The 24,337-nt window shown below is 41.3% G+C and overlaps 1 protein-coding gene across 4 annotated transcripts in view; it reads right to left on the bottom strand.

The window, feature by feature from the left end:
• LOC119889958 (protein diaphanous homolog 3-like) overlaps positions 1–24,337 on the bottom strand; it is a 183,561-nt gene that overhangs the window by 53,632 nt on the left and 105,592 nt on the right. For 3 of the 4 annotated variants that reach the window (XM_038700906.1, XM_038700907.1, XM_038700905.1), the window contains 3 exons: positions 22,919–23,054; positions 3,253–3,348; positions 2,630–2,692 (listed from right to left, as the gene is read on the bottom strand). In XM_038700906.1, the coding sequence (XP_038556834.1) occupies positions 2,630–2,692; positions 3,253–3,348; positions 22,919–23,054 (295 nt within the window). The remainder of the gene's footprint in view (positions 1–2,629; positions 2,693–3,252; positions 3,349–22,918; positions 23,055–24,337) is intronic. The other variant, XM_038700908.1, reaches the window with a different exon arrangement.

The raw sequence follows: 24,337 nt of genomic DNA, 5'->3' as shown, positions 1-24,337 counted from the left end.
CACAGCCACCACAAAGCCTGCTTACCTTCATCCCCTGAAGTCTGCAGGTCTGTCTGTGTACTTTTATGTGTATGTGTGTATTTGTGCTGAGGGAGACTGAGCTAAACACCTTAGTTGCTGGCTCATGTAAAAGTGTGCTGAGCCAATTTAGGGGTATAGGGAGGAGAGGAGAGACAGGGGAGGCTGAGACAAATGCAGGGAGCCCAGGCCAGGACCCTAACTCAAAGAAAAGGGTACAAAAAGAGGGAGCAGTAAGTAAGAGGGGTAGGGGGAAAAAAAGAAGGAAAGGGAACAATGTGGGCCCCTTGATGTGCAACAGAGGAGTAGACCTGCAAGGAATCTTTTAAACCTATTTTCTATTGCGTGTTCCCCATCACAAGACTTTGATGAGGCGCTAGAGAAGTTGGATAATAGCTACAGTGCTTCAAAGACATTATCTTAGTACTCCAGCGTGTCATCAAAGTCTTGTAATGGGGAACACAATATTTTGGCCATCTGATTTGTTTCTGCAGACAACAGACTGGTGCACTTGAGTCTCCCTCTGTGCGAAAGCTTAATGGCGCCATGTTCCGACTGACCATTCAAATCTCTCCCCTTCACCACTAATTACAGTATCTTCTGGCCCAGATGTTTCCGTTTTAATTCTCTTTGCTGCTCCACTAGACGGTAGCAACACCCCTGAGATCAATTATTAAAGGGTGTTTAAAACTGTGGGAAAAGGAGGTGGTTGGGTGGAGTGAAAGTGAAAGCAGCTGTTTAAGTGCTTGTGCCGCAGACTAAACTTCATCACCACCCAACTAAACAGAGAGCATCCTGCGGGTTTCACTCACTCCAGTGACTAAATCCAGGGCAATTAAGGCCTGGATCTCCATGGGAGAGAAGGAGACGGGAAATGGGAATGAAGGGGTGAGGCAGGAGAAGTGGAAAGACTCCATACCAATAACAGGCAATTACGTTTGGGGAGGGCCATTGCCAGGCGATGAGAGTATAGAAGAAGACAGCGGGGATATGGGATGGTAGGGAAATGAGGAGGAGTGTTATTTAGGAGGCAGATGGCAGAGAGGGGAAAATTAAGATGAATGGGCACTGAGAGGGCTGAGTTGGTGCTGGGGCTGGCCAGAGAAAAGTAATTAGCTGTGCTCGCTCTGGGAGGCTGGCAGTGAGTATGATGCCTACAGTGACAGGCTAAAGCCTTGATTATTATTAGTCAACAAGGCTATGCCTGAAGCTGCCAGCAGGGGGCAACTGGACCAGCGACCTTCTAGGACCTTCTTACCTGTACAACACACTATGGGGTCTTTTCACAACATGGACACAGAGCAGCAGCTCTTTTATGCACTCACTGTAATTTCTCTTCTAGTCTAATCCCCTGCTAATACAACATAGCCCTGTTCACTCTTATGTTAACCAACTCTCTCTCACACACACACAGACAAATGAGTCTGCGTCCAATTTTTTTCTCCCACATTATTCCTTAGTTTCACCCTTACCAACTGGCTCTATCTTTCTTCCTCACACCATTTCTCTCCATTTCTTATGTTACAGCCACCTCTATCTGTCTCTTTCCTCCCACCCTGTATATCTGCCTCCCCCTCGTCCCTTTCCAATCTAATTTCAGATAAGTCGTAGCAGAACAACAGAGCAGGGCCCTTTATCATTGCCATCAATGATGTGGGTGGATTGAGCGTGAATAATTTTATTCATGTGTGTCTGTACCCAGCCCACTAGGATTCCAATTACAAGTAATAAGAGGTAATAGGGTTACGGCGTAATTTTTTAAGTGCTTCAGTTATGACTGTAGAAAGCCTTTGTCAAGAGAAGAAAGCTGTTGTTTATTTTAGCAACAGCTAAAATAACGCACAATATCTGTTCACAACTATGAATAATATAGGGCAATTTAATTTAGTATAATTAATACCCCATCTGATCTTCACTCCCAGGAAGTCATACCATTGCCCTTTTTACGTTAAAATATTAACACTGAGTTTCTAAATGATAACACTGAACACTTGACACTACGAGTGGCTTAGATCCAATTTCTAACACAACATTTATTCTGTGTGTTTGATATTGGTGCCTCAGCACTCTTCAAAAAGGTACAGTACATAGGTCAGCAGTGAGAAGAAGTTCAAAACAAAAAAAATATGTTATTCTCGCCACAATATTCTAGGACACTTGACTGGTATATTGATGTGAATAGACTGCTGCCTTTACATACAGATTAAAAAAATATGAAAGCTGATGATCCCAACTGCATAGAGTTAAAGTCAAAGTGCTGGAGTTACAGAACAATTTAGGAAACTTAACAAACTGAGCGGCCAGAACAGCCTACATACTGCTTTCAAAGAATCTCAACCCTGCTTCTCTCACAGTCTGCACATCGCACTGCCTCAAACTGTTTTGCACTGGCCTTTCACACTTTCAGAAGGCACACACACAAGGTCACAAAGAGGGAAAGGGACAAATGAAAAGGTCACTGGACGCACAAAAAGGCAGAACATATGAACTGTCAAGAGGAATTCGCATTACATGCAAGAAATGTTTGAGACTGGTTTCCAGCAGCAGATAAAATACAGAGCTGAGCATGCATGAGGCTTTAGCTTTGAGGGTTTTTTATGTTTTGCTTTACCATGGTTAACAGGCCTGAGAACCTGGCGGAAGGAGCTGGGGCTGATCGTCAGCTGCTGGTTTTCTGTAAGGAGGGCAGTGGACAAATAATGCCAACACATACAGTACTAAGAGGGATCAACATGATCACGAGGAGGCATTCACAAGATGAAGAAGAGCTGTGAAGTTCATTAACAAGTAGTACTATTTAAGAAAACATCTGGCAATTGCCCCTAAAGTTGAATAGGCAATGTATCAAAAAAAGTTGTGTTCTGTTTTTTGATTTTGGACTGCTAGAGGGAAAAAAATTGGTTTAAGTTGCCTTTTACTGAGATCCAATCATCAAATAGTTCTAGTAATTATGTCAGGCTGAGGATTCTCTGGCATTGAGCTGCTAGCAAGCATGTGTGCAAACAACAAACTGGTGTATTTTGCAAGTGACTGAGAATGAGAGAATTTGGATCCAAGGCATGAGAACCAGCAGATTCATTCAACTTACTCAGCTTTTAAAAACAAAACAAGAAAAACATGTACCCAGCTGACAGGTTAGGACCAGAATTGTGTCATTCCCAGTTTTCAGACACTTCACTTCAAGTTTTATGTGTGCACCTTTGTTTGGGTATAAATGCAGGATATGAGACTCACCTCTGGGTCTTGGTGCTCGCTTCCTGCGGTCTCTGAATGCAGCTCCTGACTGTAGAGCTTCCAGCAAACTATCCATCACACCTGTCTCATCATTCTCTGAAAAACCCAAGAAGAAAACGAATGAGGGGGTGTTAGCAGACAGAGAAGAGGTAAAGAAACAAATTCAGATAAAGTACAGTTTCTTTTAGTGGTAAGGTTTGCACAAGGATTTAAACTATTTGGAACTTACAATGGCAGGCCACTATATAAACACTTAACAATCTTGAACAAGCACCTACGATAACATATGTACTATAGGCACTATATAGTCAAGTGCCCAATATATGATGGGGCTAGTTTCAAGCGAATCCAGTACTGCAAAAATCATCAGGTTGTGCAAGTGTGCACAATGATAAATGCAACCTAGTGAGATTTAGTTATCCATTGCATTGTAGTAGACAAAATGCAAAAGGGTAGTAACTAGCAATGGAGTCCCCTATACAGGGACATAGAGTCCACTGTCAAGCTGGAATAGAACACTAAAGCAACATGGTGTTTGACCGTATTTATTATAGAATACTTGAGTCAAAATATCAAGTCCTTGCTTTGTAGAAGCGAAGGAACCAACAGAATTCAGTTATATGGTAGAAAGGTTAAGGCGTTACTGATATGACATGTAAATCATGGCCTGTGTTGGTACAGCTGAAAACCTAGCCCTGACACCTGTGACAGAATGATGTACCTGGCTAGTGATTTGCAGTGAAAACAGCCTCCAGTGGAAGGGAAGAAAAACAGATAGCAGGTATATGAGAATGTTCACACACTGTCAATACAAAGTTTAGACTGTGGTCATGCAAATGTGTGTGCGTGGGTGTTCTCTTTTCAACACCGCTTCCGTGTTTGCAATAACATTTGAAGTCTTTGTCATCCACCATCCAGATGGGAAGGGCTGTTTGCCACTGAACTCACTTGCAGAGGTACATTTCCACTACTGACGCACTGGCATTAAACGCTGAACTCCACAATGCAACCACAGTGGTAGTTTTATTACATTCGATTGCTGGATATCATTTGCATGTTGTCTATGTAGTGGAATCAACCAGCCTCTCACCTCAAGAGGGAGGTGAGGTCAGATAATGCCAAAAGGTGTGTGTGTGTGTGTGTGTGTGTGGGGGGGGGGGTCCTCCCCTGGAGTTGGCTTTTTGACATGCAAAAACTAGCTGGGATCTCACCTGGGGTTTGGTAAGGATCTGCAGAGACTCAGACATGCATCGCTTAAGGACTGTGTATTCAAAGAGCCTTAGTGAACCCCTCTCGCCATAAAGGTGTCATTGGAGACACTTAGCAGTACAGCAAAGGGGCTGTCCGGCCCCTCTCTCTCCATAGGTCACCTCCGGACATCAAAAGTACCACCCGTTCTGATCCCTTTCCCTACAGAATGGCTGAGCCATAAAACACCAATCCCTTCTCTCTTTAGCCGATGTGCAAATGTGATAAGCCAGGAATGCGGAAGGCGGACACGAACAACTCCTGCCTTCTTGAGCTAAAACAATGTTTCATTATAAACGTATAATTCAATAATAATCCTTGCTAAGTTAGTAGTGGCGTTTGCCTCTGAGGTTAGTAGATATGTTACCATGTTGTTGTTGAAAAGAATCTAAGTAAGTTAATTTTGTAGTGTTTTAATTTTCAGCAAGGTCACCTGACATTGCCTCATTTTATGTTGTAACCAATGCTTTGTTCCCAACACTTTATGACATTTTCTTTAGAAAGGATATGATAAAGAAATGTCATCCTATACTACTCGAGTAATTTTCCAGCTCGAATTAATGTTAAGCTATCTTCATGTAACCAGAGCTCCCCCAAGTGGACAAAATAAGTATTGCATGCCATCGTTCTGAAATGCCGTTTAATGTATAAATGTCACTCTGTATTTACCTGATCATAATCTGATGCCATTCGTGTATCTTGCTTATATTCTCTAAGTAAGAACATGTAACAGCCAATATATCCAGAAAGCTAGTTAAGTTCCTCTCATCTGATGTGATTCCTAGGAAATGCTAACCTTAAGGTTGAACTACTGACAATTGTTTTCCTTTTATCAAATGCTTAAAACTAAGAACGGTATACCCGTTTGACAATTAAGGTTTGATTGTGGGAAGATATTTGATTACAATATGCGCAAATAGATTTTTGAATAGACATATTAAAAGTTTAAAGAAAAGACAGTTTCTCAGGAAACCGGAAACAAGCCCTCAGGGGAACAAAGGACTGCCCTCTGGGAACCACGCCTCAACAAACAAAAACAGCAACACACATCTTGTTCGCTCTCTTGTTTTGTTCTCTTCAACTGCACTTCGGCACGCGCCCAGCGTGCCCTGTCTCCAGGGAACGCCCTAAGATGTTTGACCCGGCACAGCGAAGGCTCTTTGTTCGTTTTAAGCGCCACACGCGAAGAGCCGCAAGCTCGGCTTTTTCCCTCGTTTCCAGCAACTTACTTGTTTTTTTTTTTTATTTTCTTTGGTTTTGTTTTATTAAAAGGTTATCAGACGGTTAAGTTACACCATTTTAATTCAAGAACGACCAAGTTCTTTTTAAGCTTTATGCGTCGAGCTAACTTCCACTGATCCCACCGACGACCGAACCACGTGGGCCCGCCAGCAGTAACAAAGGACCAAACTTCTAACCCGAGCCAGGGTTGAAAAGGCCCCCCACTGCAAGTTTCTTCAATAAGCCGACAAAAGACGGACCTCCGGAGCAATTCAGTGACATAGAAAGCGACGGGCCGACGGCTTTAAGCTATCCTAACCGAGAACGCACGGAACTCCGCCAGCGTGAGGCCGCCGACCAGCAACCCGGCTGGGAGAAACAACAAGCAGTAAGACCAAAACCCTGCATTCTGTGGTCAGTGATGTCTAATAGTTAACTTTTAAACTCATAGCTTGCGTTCATTAGCTGCCCGTTTGAATCAAATTCTCCCCACAAGAGAACCCCATTTACATAGAACTCCACATTCTTGTTTGCCATGTTTGTTTAGCCATTGCCTATTTCTTTGATGTGTATTTAACCGCATTTATTTCACCCTTAGTTAGTTAATAAATTTCACCGTAATCACAGGAATTGTGTGTGTGTATTGCTTAACTCCAAGTCCCTGTCATGAGAATTTACCCCTTCGATATGAGACTGACTGAAGATAATTGAGCGATTATTAACTAACTGATCACTAGTGAATAATTTTATAATTATTAAAACGCTACCCAGAGGTCCAGAGACTCTGGGTGAATTAAATCTCCGGTGGTGCCCCGCGAAATGAGAGCTTTATGAATTAATATTCTCTGAATATTAAAATTCATAATTTTGTATTCATTCTCATAAATGTATTAGATCATAAGTAGACATGCTACATATATCAGTCTCATTTTGTTGTCTTGTTTAGTGCCCTTCATATTATACTAGTTCATATTAGTTTGGGGAAAAAGTGATGTAGTATAAAATGTTGAAAAGAAAAAAAAAAGGAATTGTTAAAAAAAAGAAATACAAAAAGAAATACAATATAAGTGTCTTAAAAAATAATCATTTTAAAACACTAATTTAGATCTTGCCACACGCTAGCAAGCCTGCTCTGTGCAGCTCTCCTGTGCACTACAGCTGATTTAGTCACTGATTTGAAAGTCAGACACATTGTGTGCTCACTGCTTCCTACAGTCTTACATTCTAATGATTCTCTTATGTCAGCAATATGCTGACACTTGCTGACAGTATTGATAAAGACAAACTTGCACTCGTTAATATCTGGTCCACGTCCTCAGTGAATTTTCCTCAGCAATGAAATCGAGAGCTCTGAGCTGTAGGTCTTGTACTGCTTTATAGAACAAAGGATTCGGCCAAAGTCAGGCAGCCCTGTCACTTTGACATGCAATTTAGGTACGCCAAACACATACACTGATCTTGGGGCTGCGCATGTAATGGCACAGTTTTCATATTCACAATTGTCACCTCTAAATTTAGTGAAACTGAACTATTAATATAGATAGGTCATATGTTCACATGCAAACAATGTGCTGTACATTTGTAGCATTTATAAGACTGATGTATTAGTTTATGATGTGCTAGAAAAGTTGTTACAACTTCACTGGCTTCATAGAGGCCGAGCTCTACCATCAGCCACGGTGTGACTGCTTGGTCCCACCACTGATTTAGTGAAGGGTAGGAGGACATTGCTCTGATTAAGGTTGTGTGTGTTTTTCTCACTCCTTCCATTTGTCTGACAACTCCCTGTGGAACAATAACACACGGAGAGAAGAAAAAAATAGATTGAATTATTAGACTAATGCCTGGTGCACACTAGGGGATTTTCAAATCTTACCTGATTTTAAAAAAGGGGGACACCACAGACATAACGACAGATTTAACCTATTTTATAATATTATAATTGTAAGAACAAGATGCAGGACCACACACTTGGCATTAATACAATACACTTGGCGACTCAAGGGACTAGTGATCTCAGAAACATGCATGATCAAACATGACTTCAGAAAAAAATAAAACATGGATGGGGACTATTGTTGTGAGCTGGCTGCACTTGTGAGAGCTATCTTTTGAACTAAAAAAAAAGGAGGAGGTCAAGGCTGAGAAGATAGAATCAGCATTGCTTATACATTTTTGATTTGGTTCTGTTCTAAACAAGTGTGCAACACCCAGTTGGTGACGCTTCCCGGTCAGCTCGCTCTCATTGGCTATTGCGGTTTTGCGGCTACCGCTGTTAGTTTTACACTAAAGGATTTCAAGTCTTAAATATCAAAGATTGCTTGATATTTAGAATTCAAAATCAGGGAGATTCCAATCCAGACTGTAACATTAAGATTTTGTGTGTAAACCCCTCACTCTACAGGATCATTTGAGCCACTAATCTAAATATCTCAAACAATTACAATCAACAATATAAAAAGAGGGTGGGGCTTAACAACAAAATATGTAAAATGCCTATTCATGCACTCAAGTGAAGTCAAAAGCCCCTGTGTAATAGGTCTACACGATATGAGGAAAATCTGCAATGTGCAATAACATTGTTCAATACTGCCATGACAATATGGCTTGCGATAAATAAAGAAATATTGAAGTGTGCATATTAACTAAACAGTTCCTATGTCGTGTCATTTCTCGCCTAGTACGTGAAGTATGCATCACAGTGTGAAAATTTCATGTAAATCAAATGACGACTATAAAACAAGGCTTACTTTCTGTTGCCAGTAGGTGGACGAAATGCTACAGACATGCCCTTTGACAAAAATAAACAGATAGCAAAATCTTTCATCGTGAAAGCCTTTAGATTGCATAGCAAGTCAGTTCGATTAATTTAGTAGAAGTTTATTAAAGTATGGAACCTGTAAAAGACAAATGGCTGACTTCCTATTGGGTTTAGGATATTGCTCTAAGAGGTTTTCTGGGGGTCCTAGCATGATACATGTCCCACAGAAATTTCGTGGATGTAGGTCAATCTGGGCACGGGGCCTGCTTCGCTGAAGGGTCACTTCCTGTTGCCAGCAGGTGGCACTATGTGTATGAATGAATATTGGCGTGTAAATGCGTTCAGGGCAGGAGGTCTTATCAAACATGTAAAGTTTGGTATAGATATGAGCATGTACAGTGAAGTTACATCAATTCCCTGTTTGATGGCAAAGCATCAAACTTCTCTGGCATACCATGAACACGCCATTAAGCGAAAACTCACAAGCTCTTCTGAGATAGTTTTGAGGTTGGTGTGGCCAACCTGCTAGGAGTAGTACATCACAGTTAAAACATGTCCTGTTGCCAGTAGGAGACGCTATGACTTTGCATGACAATTGGCACATGGATGTGTTTTAAGGTCAGCACTATCATCCAACATGTAAAATATAGTGCAGATTTAAGCATTTACACTGAATAACAACTTCCTGTTTAATGACCAATCATCTATGTTCCACAGGCACGCACAAAAATTCACAGATAGCACAAACTTTTCATTGTCAATGTGTTTAGATTGCACAGCAAAAATAATTTGACATCATTGGATTAATTCTCTAGGAGGAGTTTGTTAAAGTACGGACCCTGTAAAACACCAAAAACGACCGTTTCAAATTCAAAATGGCAACTACCTTGGGGTTGGGTTTAGGGCATTGCTCCCAGATGCTTTTTTCGTAGGTCTCGGCATGGTATAGCTACCACAAACATTTCGTACATCTCCCAGAAACATTTTGTACATTTCGTTTACATGTGGCCCAGGCGCTCCTTTATAGGGGGCGCAAGAAAGCCATATTACAAGTAAATCTTCACCACGTTTTAATTTTGTGCGGTTACGTGAGTTTTCAAGCCCTTTAGGCCGTCAATAATGTGATGCATGTTTCATGCTGGGCCCTAATTACCAAATCAACAAAATCTGAACAATAGACAAGTCAGGAAAATCAGACAGGCAAAAAGCTCTGCTCCTGAAAAGTTTCCGGTGGGATCTGAAGCTGTGCAGAGGACGGAACAAAACCGTGTCACAGCCACGCGCGATGCAACCGGTGGTGGATGAGAGACTGCAGACAACGCAGAATAAAATATTGTTTTCTATACGTTTATACTTTTTGAGCAGGTATATTGATAAAGTATTGGCTTTGTACTTGCAGTGGTTTTATTGCACTTACTTGTGCAAATGAGCGTAGTTGTCCTCAACTCAAGTAATCTTTACTTCACCTGGTTAACCTCTCTGTGTCCACTACAGCCTCTCTGCTCTGCTGTCCCCTCACTTTGCCCCGTGTGTGTATGTGTGTGGAGGAGCTCAGCCCCAACACCGAGAGCAGGGGAGAGGTAATAATAAATACTACTGTCTTTAGCCCCAGAGAGAAGAGCGAAATGGGCTCACAGAAAGATGTTATCGGTAGTTGAAGCACACAGAATGACAAATTAACATGTCAACAACATAGGGCAGGCTATACGCTCTGCTGCTGAAACACAATGTGAGTTGATGCCGGACATGACACCATTATCCCACATTTTCCTCTAGTTTCTAGTTAAAATGTACATGCCCTGTGCCCATTATGATTGGTAAGTAGGAACGTAATAGGAGGCATATGGCGCTTGTGATTGGTTAGGAAATGACAACGGAATGAATTTGTAACGCATGACTGTTTAAAACGGGTCAGATGCGCTGTATAATTAACCTACATTCTATTCACCACCTCCACGATTAGCTAATTGCTGTTACGATGGGTGGCTGAGTTGAGCAGGTTGGAGGACCCAAATGCAGGACGCAAGGCAGAGGAGGTGCAGTGAACTGAGGTGATTTATTAGAACAAACAGAAGGCGAGCACACTTACTGATTGAGTGCAAAACAAGGGTAGTTCAAACAGAAAACCAAAATCCAAAACCAGCAGGGAAACACGGAGACACGACGAGGAAGGCTGGCAACCGGACAACACACAGCAACACTGGGAAACATCATACAATGATCCGACAAGGACAAGACAGAAACACCAGGTATATATACACACAGGGACTAACGAGCAGGGCGGGAGCAACACAGGTGAAAGACATGAGGCTAACGAGGCACAGGCAGGGAGAGAGCGAGCAGGGGAAAACAGAGACAGACATGCAGAGGGATCACTGGGGTAACAGACATGACAAGGGTTACGGAACACTAGACGACAGACAAGACAGAGACGGACATGAGCGAACCCCAAAACACAACAGACTATATAACTGATATTGGACACAGGACAGAACCCAAAAGACTAAGACATAAACCGAGACACAGAACGAGGAGCTAAGACACAGAATACAGAGCAGACTAAACTAAAATAATGCAGACGAGGAACAAGAAGTAAATACTAAAACATAACCGAGGCACAGGACTGAGAACAAAGACAAAGAACTGAAACACACGACCAAGAGCCAAGATAAAAGACGAGACATAAACTACTAAGGACAAGGAACGAGAGAAACAGGCAAATAGACATACGAAACAAATGGCAAAAACTCAAACTCACAAGGAAGAAACTACAACTCATAACAATTGCGCTCTTTCAAATTGCAATTTTGATTCAAAAAATGATTTATCATTCAGCCCTACTGCAAACTGAAATATCCATCTTCTTTTATGCATACAGTGCCATGGTGTACTATCTGCAAACCTACAACAATTGTCATCAGCTGCACAGTACATGGTCCCTTTACAGCAAACCCTCCTCTACCCTGAAGCTCCAGTATTGAGGGCAGAGGATCCCCAAGGTGGTGGGCTGTGGTTGTACCCAAACCCAAGCTGTGACTACAAACACACACACAGTGGATTTATCATGGCCCACTTCCTTGTCTGCCTGTGTCTATGGGTGCATTTTTTGTGCTTTATACTTGCAACAGTTGCACTCCTCCTGGCTGATATGTGCCCAGTTCTTCATCATTACGCAGAGCAGAGAGGCAGCGAGAATTTCTGAGCAAAACCAACGCTCCTCGATGTCCAAATTTGTCTCCACTGCTGTGGTAATTCATCACAGGTGGCAAGCTTTACACTCCCCACAACACACATAGACACATACACAAGAATACAGATAGTACACAGAAAACACGCAAAAAGGAGCAGATCAATCTATTGCAACGTGCAGTGTGCGCCTTCATGTGTAGTACTCCGTTTGACTCCAACCCACAAGAACATGAAACAGTTTGTGTGCCTCAGGAGGCGAGGAAAAAGAAACCCACTCAGATCTCCCGCCCCAGGAATATATGGGAGCAAAAACAGTCCAATTTTACACATCAATCAGAAGCAACTCAGACAGGCCGAGACAGAAAACTGCTTTATAGAATGTAGACAAGAGGTGCTTTCAGACAGCCGACACGACAAAATCATAACATATTTATACACTCGCACCCACATGCTCACAAACTTAGAGAGGCAGATCATAGAAATGTCACATGGATAGTAATGAAATAGGAACACATGGCAGAGGAATATTAGTCAAGCTAGTGGCTGTGAAATGGGTTTGAAACAGTAATTCAGCTTGTGAAAGGTGGTGTTGAGGAGGATGTGGCAAGAGAACAAAGACCAGTGAGAGGAACGGGACAGTGAAGAGTGGTATCCCAGCTTTGGCAGTAGAGCTACTGATTGGTGCTTTGATGTGCACAATTCGCCTGCCTCTTTCTATTCTGCTGCATCTGGGATCAGAGCTCCGAGACAGGTGTGCAATGTGCACAGAGACTTTTTGCTTTAACTTTCACGAAAAATGAAGACATTCTCACAAGCCAGTCTAGGCCTCACTGATGTCTATTTAAAAACTAGTAAAAGTGTCTGCCTTGTGTTCACATATATTTCATTGCAGCTCCACAGTAATCTCCAAGTCCCAGTTTTAGTAGTGTACGAAAGCAGGAACTGAGCCAAATCTCTACTGTGACGTGTCTAGCTCGACTGTCCTCTTCATTGGGAAGAAAGAAAAACAAATAATATATGTGGTCAGGTCAAATGTAGATGTACAAGTGTAAACACCAAAAAGATAAAAGCAGAAAGGTGTTTATTCTACCACAAAACAGAAAAGAAAGAAAAGAGTAAACTCTGGGAGTGGAATCAAGACAAAGCTGAACCTCCACATCTGGGAAAAGACTATAGTTATCCTCCTGTCTGAAGTGAAACTTCAATCAACACCTACTTAATCAGAGCCTGTTCAGGCCGCCGTTTTCCATTGCCAGGACATGCTGCCTGTCTGTGTGTCGATACCTACCATCTATTCAGACCCGGACTAATACCTCTCGCCACTTCACTCAACAGGATGTGGCACTTATCATCAGGACAATGACCTGGTTTGTAGCAATGTGTAGCAGAGGTGGGCCAGAGCAAGGCAAGAAATAGGGTCAATTGGGCTGGGATGGAAAAGCTAAGGAGAGAAAATGGCATGCCTGCACCATGAATGCAGACCGACCACTGTGTTTCCTTGGAAAGAAAACGCTGCAATAAGGTTAGTCAGCCCCCTCTCACTCTATTGGATACCCTCTGTCCCACTTTGAGCAGCAAGTAGCCAAGCCATTCACTGGATGATGAATAGGGATGTATAAATGACAGCCATGCCTCATAACCAGCTAATGAATATTAATAATAGGTCACTGGTGATCATCCTCGCAACAGTTCTGTTTAATTGTTGAGTCTTTGAAGCTGCAAGGAAATGTCTTCATATGTTACCAGTAGAACCTTAGCCAAGGAGCACAAATTCAAGTAATCAGAAAATACCTGTGATAAATCCAGATATTCTTATATACCCCCCGGCGTGACACCCACAAGGGTTTGCAAGCTGAATCTAAGGGGTTGCAAGATGATAACCAAGGTAGGAAAAAAACAAATACAAAATTTAACTGTGGCAATATGTGCTGCAGAGGAGAGACGTGGACAAACTCCATCCATCATTCTCTCTCTCTCTCTCTCTCTCTCTCTCTCTCTCAGAGTGAGGGATGTCAGAAGTGTGAATTAGTTGAAGGTTACATAACCTCCTCACATTGCAGCACGCTAGACAGGTGGCCGTCTCTCTCTCTCTCTCACACACACACACACACACACACACACACACACACACACACACACACACACACACACCACACACACACACAGTACAAATGTAAACTAGTTTACACAAAGCTACAAAATAAAATTAACTGTTGATTTATGCATTGAATGAATATGTAACAACTGTTTTAACAACATTTACATGGTGTTTTTATTTATGCCACACATGGAATATTGCAAGCCATTTTTTATTGGGATCGCTGGCAATTATTCCCTAGTGTGCTGGCTGCACACTAGGGAATAATTGCTAATTGGGCCAATTGTGGGTCCGATTCGCTCCTTCTGACAGTCGCGGGGCATCCACGCACCAAGGCTGGTCAGAACTGATTATCGGCCTAAATAATCTTGTAGTGTGGGGGGTTTACAGACATAATTTTAAGGTCAATGACTGGATCGGAGACACCCCAATTTCGAATTGTAAATATCAAACATGTTTGTTTGATACAACAGCCTATTAGAGTGAGCAGACAGAAGCGCCACCAACATGTTGTGTATTTACTCGCGCTACAGAATTTATAAACCATGCTGATTCTCTCTTCTCAGCCATGAGTTTTAACACAGTTTTATTCTCTTTTTGTTGTTTTTCTGCGCAAAACACAGCCCACACAAGTGCAACTAGAGGATGACAGCAATCTGCCTCCATATTTGTCTATTTCTGAAAGTCACATTTTATCCTTGTCTTCAGTCCTTTCAGTCTTGACTGAATCATATGGTGCGTGCGTTCTTAAGATTAAAATATTAAAAATCGATTAATTCTTTCCTTATGCATGTGGGATCACACGTTTTTAAAATGGGTTAAGAAAATCCTCTAGTGTGCACCACACATTAAACCATATTTCTGAAGAGTTTGGGACGTTGGCGAAAAACGTTTACTTTACTAAAAGATTGGGAACCACTGCATTTAGGTAATCTCTTAAAGGCAGTGGTATTGGAATTTGACCAGTTATTGTTTCTGTGCTCTATTGCAGGACATTCTGGAAGTACAAAGTACTAGGAATCAGAATAGTGGTGTGCAAATGACACTATAAAGAAAACTGGGCGGAAAATGGGAAATCTGAGTCAGTCAAAGAAAACCTGATCAGTCCACCATGACTGATGAATAAGGCCCCAATCAGACAGAATGTCATTTTTGCAGTGAGAGGTGCATTTATAAATTTTTTTTAAGTTTTCTATTGGCAGTGAGCATTCTACAGGTTGTTTATGCGCCCAGGGCGTTTTCGAAAGAGCGCTCTGAGCGCACAAAGTTTTTCCATTGTCCAATCAAATTAATGGAGACACAGGCCCTCAGTTGTAGTGATGGAAGTTTACAGTTGCTTGGATTGTCCGGAGACTGCAACAAACTGTCCCAGACTTATCATGAAATAAGCCTTGGACCGACCATTATTAAGACAAAGCTGCTGGACCAGCTGATGGTACTACCAGCGGTGTCTCTCCTTTTTTTGAGGGTCTCATGTACCCACACGGATCTCCATTTCCCTGTCTCCTGCATGTTTGTCCACCTCTCACCCTCAAACAATGCCAGAGCAGGCGCCCACCTTTTGTCTATATTTTTTTAAGCAAATGTTTTAGCAACAAAGAGTTGTGATCAAGTTTCTGCTCTTAGCAGCAAATCAATCATTACAGATTGCTGGCACTATAATCTTCGATTAGACTGACAGGACAGCTGATTTGGTGGTTGCCTAGCAACATAAAAATACCGCAGCGCATTGCTCTTTTCAAAATTCAACCGAAAAAGGCACTGCTGTGCGCCTCGCGTTTTCAAACCTGCAAAGCGCTTTCTGTCTGAACGGGGCCTAAGGCCAGAAGCTTATTGTTCAAACACATTCACACCTCAGAGAACACAATGAAGCAGTACTCACTGGACATTAGGAAATTGTTAGCCTAGTTGCCCACAGCAACAAGGGGAACAAGCACACTGTCCAGTGGGTTCTAGCATACACTAGTGCAATTCCTCATGGGAACATGCAGCATCTCATACAAGCCTCGCATGCTTTTAGCATCTTTGCATGCAGGGTTGCATCTCTAGCTGTTCTTCCATTTGACGTCTTAATAGTTCATCGCTTGTAGCCATGTAGGGAATGTTAAATAAAGCTCTGATGTGTAATTTGTCGCTCCACAAACATTCCCGCTCCCGGCCTACCCTGGGAGTTAATGCAACAGATTTGTCATACACAAGCCAGGCACAGCTAGAGGAGAGGGAGAAAAACACCTATTCAATCTGAATTTCAATCTCCATATGGCTCTATGCAAATGCATGCAAGCTGATGCTCCTGCTCTCTCAGACTGAACACGCAGTGCAGATGACAAAATCAGGCTGCATACTGTGGTGTAGGTAGAGGCCCAGTCTGTGGCAGGTAAAAGAGTCAGAGGAAAATGAGAAGGAAACTGGGAGAACCTCACGTTCCTGGAATAAATAAGTAGGCAAAGCTAAAACGAAATGCAGATACCTGTAACAGGTAAATAAGCTCAAATCCACTTTGATCATTTCCTCCAGGAAACCCTCCCCCCTTCCCTCCCCTGTCTCTCATTGCTGTGCCCTTCAGCATAATGTGGATATGCAGCCTCTCTGGGGCTTTTTAGGGAATTGATGGATAATCAGATGATTACACAGAAAATCTCCATTGAGGACGATCCTCCCTGACAAACAAAGAGAAAGCTCTTTAGTTAATAAATAGGCTGAGAGACAGACAGAGTGAGAGAGTGTGAGAGAGAGTGAGTGAGTAAATCCTGTCCTGGGTTGGCAGCACAATGGCAAATCTCTATCACATTCATTTCATCCCAACAATGATGTGTGTGTGTGTGTGTGTGTGTTTGGTTGCATGTGCGCGCGTGTGCGTCATACATTGCCAGAAACATCACTTCTTGGGGATGTCACTGAGTTTGCCTTTAGCTTTATCTTAATTTGAGCGTATCTAAATAAATTTCAAGCTCTAGGCATGTTTGTATAAGCCTTTCTGACAAAATTTGGCTGAAGTTTATTTCTGGTGATTTTCTTATTTCTGAACTACTTTTCTGAAATAGAAAACTTTGCAGTGAAACACATAACACAACAACCCATAAGCACGCGGGAAAGAAATCAAGCTGTCAATCTGAGTGAGTTACAAGAGTCATTCAAATTGATATAAGGCCAATGAAAGATGTTAAGTCCCTTTAATTGGTTTACAACACCAAAACAAGTGGATGTGCTATAATTATTTTTCTCGGACACAGAAACAGAATTTAATGCCAAAGTGAAAACTAACTGATCAAAATTAAGTAAAAATATAAAACCCCAAATTATTGATTGAAAAAAAATCCACCCCTTTTAATCCAATATTTAAAAGAGCAATTACAGCGCTGCTTCTTTCTCTCTCTGAGTGTTATGTGGACTCTTTTTAGTTGCATAACATCTGTGAATGAACACAATCAAATTAGAATTTGTGCTAGGACTTGAAACGTGATGTTCTGAATTCTGATGTGGCTACTCCGGGGCATTGGAGTTGTTGTTTTTAAGTCTTGCTGGAAATTAAACTGTTGCCCAAGTCACAGTTCCTTTAAAGAATGTTGGTTTATTTTTAAGGATTTCTCCAGCTTCTGCTGCATTCATTTTACCCTCTACCTTCACAAGCCTTACGGGACCTTCTGCGGAGAAGCATCCCCACAGCACGATGCTTCTATCATCGTGCTGGGGGTTGGTGCATTTCCACTCATGTATGGAGGCTTACAGCAAACATGTTTATTAGTTAAAAGCTCAATTTCAGTCTCATCAGACCATAGAAGAGCAAAAATGTATTTATAGGCACAGTACATGTGTGTGTAACACGTGCTTCATTTGACTCAAGATTTATCTTATAACTTAAAAATAAATTATAAAAAAGCTGATTAAAAAACAAAGCACATTCTGACATTTGGATATGTTGTCCTATTTCAAATATGACTTTTCAGTCTGAATTAGTGGTACAGGTAGGTCTGCCAATAACTACAGACATAACACTGCCTCAAGCCTACATCTGTATACCATTCACTATCAATCGATGGACATTACAGAGCCTCCCTAATGTAAACAAAAGCCATACACCAATGGCCTATTGGTGGTAGTTCATTTCTTATTGGCTTTAACCCTGTTGCCAGTATTTGTACCACATGACCACAGCATGACTGAGGGTGAGATACAGTACACACTACTGGGCTAACACACAGTACATAACCTATCCACCACAATCCTGTTCATTAACTTGCCCTGGACACAATCCTTCATTTGGATGAGCCCAGCACTGTAAAACTTCAGGCGCTCTGTGGCAAATTATGACAATTGAGGGATGCCCAGAGCAGAGTAAAGGGGAAAAGGAGAGGTTTGTTTTAGCAAAGAAAGGCCTGGGTTTGGCTAGCAGTACTTTGGCCTGGATGGAGCATGGCGGTTCTCTGCTTGCACTCTAAGATCTACAGGAGTGCTACAGTGGCTGGCATAGTCATGTTAGCTATAGATGCTGGTGCAGGGCTAGAACTGCCAAGCTCAACTTTTCTGCCAGCCTTGGCTTTGGCATTAGGAATGGGTCTGGAGGCTGCACTGTTGAACAAGTTTCTGGCATCAGTGATGCTCCAAAAGGAAATTACACAAAACAAAAAAAACCCCCAAAAAACTGGCAGTTGGAACCAGATGCTCTGGCATACGGCAGACATTGCCTCCTTTATAGCTATGTCTGACCTTGCTTGGTAAATAGAGTTATCATTCTAGTAACATAATCCCTGAGGGCCACAGCAATATGTAAGCAAGCATTAAGAACACAGAGTGCAAAAGCACATAATACCAGGCTGAAATATAGGCAAAGTTGGAATCATAGGTCTATCTATCAATACAGGATGCAATCAGTTATTTATCAGTGCAAGGGAACATCAAAGAAGACTCAACAACATGTTTTGTATCAAAAGCAAAACCAGCCAGTCCAACTCTGAAACCTTACACAACCCATCATCCACTTATCAGTGAGAAACATATTGATCATAAAGCTTAAAAAAAATTCACTTATTCCCTTAAAGGGGGTATGTTTACATCTCTGTTACTGACACAGGAAAAACAGTAAGAGGACATTTAGACTGAAAGTGTGTTAAAACAACGCTGAGCTGTTTTGTGGGGGCATGTTGCTTCAGGTACCAGTGAAACAATGTTATCTAAGTCCAGTCTGAGTAACGGAGCCATGAGTTTGAAAGGTTATCAGATGCCAAAAACTTTGCACAGCGGTTTATGAGTCGGGATTTCATAACTGACAATTATTGTATTTTTTTGTTGCAGCGATTGTGAGTTAACAGTGAAAACACCGTTACACATTACAAAGTGATATACACTTGTTTCATAAAGCAGTGTCTTGCTGGATGTTTATAAATGTATTGTCAATTTCAGTTGTTTTGCTGGACAACTCTGCAGTTTTATGTCAGACCTCTGAGAACAGATGCTGCCCAGCAGACCAACATCACACAGGGTTAATGTTGGTCTGAAGATCTGAGACATCTTTCTACTTGGCACATTCTGAAAAGGTCCTAACTTGATTGAAAATTATTACTTTTCCCCACATTATGTGACTTGTGTATGTTTTAAACTCACTGGATTAGAGGAAAATAAAAGTAATTGGTGGATGATTATGCTACATTTGGCTGCATTTTTATGATAACCAAGCAGCTGAACACCAAACCTTTTGCTTGTGGCCTAATTCAAGACTTGTGCTTTGTCAACATTTTAAAACATATTATGCTTTTCAGCTTCTTCCCTCTCCTTTATTGAGTTATCTTCTTTCTTTATATATTTTTGTGCATGTAATACGTTTGCAAAGTGAAAAAGCCCAAAGTCAACCCCAAAGTGAGTTCTCATCTTCCACAGAAAACACTGCTCTGAACTGCCTGAAAACAGCTTGTTTGTAGTCCAGCCATTTCCCTTTCATCCCTGTGACGACACACCCTCAAAAACACCGTTGGAGAAACACTGAGCTGCAGCACATACGGAAAGTATTCAGACCCCTTTAAATTTTTCACTCTTTGTTTCATTGCAGCCATTTTCCAAAAATCAAAAAAGTTCATTTTATTTCTCAGTAATGTACACTCAGCACCCCATCTTGACAGAAAAAAACAGAAATGTAGAAATTTTTGCAAATTTATTAAAAAAGAAAAACTGAAATATCACATGGTCATAAGTATTCAGACCCTTTGCCGTGACACTCATATTTAACTCAGGTGCTGTCTATTTCTTCTGATCATCCTTGAGATGGTTCTACACCTTCATTTGAGTCCAGCTGTGTTTGATTATACTGATTGGACTTGATTAGGAAAGCCACACACCTGTCTATATAAGACCTTACAGCTCACAGTGCATGTCAGAGCAAATGAGAATCATGACGTCAAAGGAACTGCCTGAAGAGCTCAGAGACAGAATTGTGGCAAGGCACAGATCTGGCCAAGGTTACAAAAAAATTTCTGCTGCACTTAAGGTTCCTAAGAGCACAGTGGCCTCCATAATCCTCAAATGGAAGACGTTTGGGAGGACCAGAACCCTTCCTAGAGCTGGCCGTCCGGCCAAACTGAGCTATCGGGGGAGAAGAGCCTCGGTGAGAGAGGTCTCCAAGATGGTGATAAATAAGATCCTCTGGTCTGATGAGACCAAGATAGAACTTTTTGGCCTTAATTCTAAGCGGTATGTGTGGAGAAAACCAGGCACTGCTCATCACCTGTCCAATACAGTCTCAACAGTGAAGCATGGTGGTGGCAGCATCATGCTGTGGGGGTGTTTTTCAGCTGCAGGGACAGGACGACTGGTTGCAATCGAGGGAAAGATGAATGCGGCCAAGTACAGGGATATCCTGGACGAAAACCTTTTCCAGAGTGCTCTGGACCTCAGACTGGGCCGAAGGTTTACCTTCCAACAAGACAATGACCCTAAGCACACCGCTAAAATAACGAAGGAGTGGCTTCACAACAACTCCGTGGCTGTTCTTGAATGGCCCAGCCAGAGCCCTGACTTAAACCCAATTGAGCGTCTCTGGAGAGACCTGAAAATGGCTGTCCACCAACGTTTACCATCCAACCTGACAGAACTGGAGAGGATCTACAAGGAGGAATGGCAGAGGATACCCAAATCCAGATGTGAAAAACTTGTTGCATCTTTCCCAAAACGACTCATGGCTGTATTAGATCAAAAGGGTGCTTCTACTAAATACTGAGAAAAGGGTCTGAATACTTATGACCATGTGATATTTCAGTTTTTCTTTTTTAATAAATTTGCAAAAATTTCCACATTTCTGTTTTTTTCTGTCAAGATGGGGTGCTGAGTGTACATTACTGAGAAATAAAATGAACTTTTTTGATTTTTGGAAAATGGCTGCAATGAAACAAAGAGTGAAAAATTTAAAGGGGTCTGAATACTTTCCGTACCCACTGTACTGTATGCAGTATGTAGTATCAAACTGTTGTATCAAACTGTATCAAATTGATTTATTTTGCAGTATGCTAGGGAAAGGCTTAGCCAGTTTCTGGTTTTCAAAATCAAAACAATAGGAGGAATATAAATGTACTTACCACTTTTTTTCTTTTGTCTTACATAAAGAGAACAAGGCTGCAGCCAATCTGCAGCAGATGTTTGCTTTGGTATATTGGTGCATAAATAAGAATTATATGAAATAAAAGCAAATAAAAAGTAAGTAGCCTACTGTAATCACAACTGTAACATTACACTAACAATGTAATGCATATTTAGAAAAATGATAATAAAGCAACAAGGGTCCCCTTTCAAACTACTTCTGTAGTTCTGTTGAGAAGACCGATTGTTGTTACAGTTCTAGCGCGTTGTATTATGGAAACAGTACGTGAGGTAGACTGGTCCTATGCATACTGGAGATTTTTCCCAAATTAGTACGCCATCTGGTTATTTTTGGCATTCGCCAGATTTTGCTTGTGTTTGCATACTGCATACTACATACTACATTTAGTATAGTAGGTGGTTTTGAATACAGCCTGTGTTTACTGGCTTCTCACGACCCGCCCTTCTCTACTTCTGATTCGCTAGTAGTCCTTAACTAGGAACAGTGCATATGCAACATCCAACAAAGATCATGTAGAGGCAAGATGTATCACTCCCTAGCTAAAACGAAACTGCAGCAATTTGCAGTGTGACAAAAATATGGTGTTTTTTGAAAATAAATCTATGTAAATCTGTTCCGGTACAACCCCTAAATAAGATTCTGAACCTGAAAATGAGCATAATTTGACCTCTTTAATATAAACAGTACTGACATTATACTCATCAGTTTATTATTTATATCAACTCATCATTTACAGACTGTGGCATAACGTTCTGCTCACTCAAAAAGTGGGTGAATTTTGGTTACACAGGCAGTTCTTCAATCAGATTTGCCTGGTTTAAAAGTTCATTTTAGCACTCATCTATCCTGTCTTGTAGCAATACATTGAAAACCTTCAACCCTGACAAATGCTGCCCTGGGCCCTGTGCTCTGACCTCCCAACGAGGTCAAGCAAGAAGTGAACTTCTATACTTAGATCAATAACCAATCAATAATCATAATATCACCTTTAAATTCCAAGGTTGAAATCTGCAAAATGCTACATATCACAAACCTTGCCTTGCTACTTTTACATTGTGTAGCCTTCATATTATGCAATGACATGGCACAGAGTGTATTACCAGCACCCACAAGCCTTGTATGATAATGTACGCTTTGCTTTACATATCTGAGAGAGTATTTTTGATAGACTGATTGGTTAGAAATAATAAAAGTCGAGAAAATAAATTTTAATTGGGCTGATTTGGACTAAGTGACATTTTGAAAAAATCTGTTTTGTTATCAGACAACAGGTCATTTGGTATTTAAATTATTTCCAGCATTACTTAAGTACTTGTCCAGCAATCAAAATAAGCACAAATGCTTTCTGAGTAGAATTTTTCAAGAGGTAAATACTGAATTGTGAGAAAATGTGTGTCTCTTCTAATCCATTAAAAAGGGACTTATGTTTGCTTGACAAATGAGAGTCATTGTCTTTGAATGATCACTTACACCACTTGACCCGAGACTGATTTAGCACACGGTTCCCTTCAAAGGGCTTAACAATGCAAGAGTTGACAGCAAAAGCAGATTGAACAGTCTCTACCTGCATTGACTTCCAGCAACCTCCTCTTCTTCTGCTGTCTCTCCTGCTTTTCACGCTCAGCCTTCTCCTTTGCCGCCCGTGCTCTCCTCTGTTTCTCCTCTGACTCCCTGCGCCTCAGGTTCTCCTTCAGTGCTAGCTGTGAGGGGGGAGGGGATGGGGAGAAAGCAAGAGAAAGACAGAAAGCAAGAAAGAGAAGATAAAACAAGACATATTGTTAGGTGGGGTTAATTACAATAGTGTAGAGTCTGTCAAAGGCAGCTGTCGAACCCCACAGACATCTTTATCACGCACCATTTAAGTCAGATTAAGCTTCTGAGGTGCACTGCCACCCTGGTCTTGCCAGACACAGAACAACTTGACACCAGGGACTTCAGACACTTGAAATCCATGAGAGTGGGTGACCTAAAGACTGTTAGCCCTGTCTTTTTATAAACATTATTTTCTGTTCTAATTTTGACTCTTCCTTCACATTCAAAAATATATATATTCATTCCTATTTTTAGAGATCATTAAGGCTCTGTTTCAATATTTTGCTTGTTCTCTTTACAGTCTATTTCAGAGCCTAAAAAGATCCCCGGTGATATCACCTTACAAGAGAAAAGGAGTGGGAAAACGTTCCCATGTGTTTAAAAAGACAAGATAGTAACACAGTATAAATTATTTAGAGCGTGGAAATGCAAAATAATCCAAGTATTGCCATTGCCAGAAGCCACTGTGTGCGTGTGCGTGTGTGTTTGTGTCTATTTATACAGTATGTGTTGGGAGGGGTCAGTAAGACAGCTTCAGCATCATCGGGTTGCTACTGTGTGAGCTTTTCCAGTCAGTTAACAGCAGGTTAACTAACAGCAATACAATTTAACTGTATGAGGCTGTACAGTAGGTGCTGAGCTGAACACAGCTGAAAGGTGCTGATGTGTGGGCGGATGTCTACCACACTACCTGCGGATCAACTGTAAATAAAAATCCACTTTTAAAACCACTTGGATTTGACGGAATCTGACTCGAAAAAGCCAAAGTCAACAGCTAGAAATGTGTTTATAGTTACACAAGTACAGCTTTCGATTGATTGCAATGACTGTCTTTGCATAGAGCAAATTTTAAATCATATTGAATTATGCTGATGGTTTTCTCTATATCACTTCATTATTCTGACTGGAATGACTAAAATTTGAGAAAAAATATTCTAGTATTACAATACAGTATTTAATAATATATCATTTAAAGAATTCCATCTCTCTTTTTAGGGGATAATGTAGTTTGACTCAAGTAGTATTTCATGAAGGAATAGGAACTTTTACTGTCTTCTTTTCAGGAAAGGCTGAGGGTCAAATCGAATCAAAGCGTTATAATAAAATGTGGGAAAGAGTATTACAACCATAAGCAACAAGTTCCTGCTCCTGTCTGCGCCATAGTGCCTTC

This window comes from Micropterus salmoides, unplaced genomic scaffold, assembly GCF_014851395.1.
Source record: "Micropterus salmoides isolate LMB-PRFRI ecotype aquatic unplaced genomic scaffold, ASM1485139v1 Ms_hic_scaffold_6, whole genome shotgun sequence".
Lineage (NCBI taxonomy): Eukaryota > Metazoa > Chordata > Actinopteri > Centrarchiformes > Centrarchidae > Micropterus > Micropterus salmoides.
The sequence above is the reverse complement of the archived record's forward strand: the minus strand, read 5'-3'. Positions and strand labels throughout refer to the sequence as shown.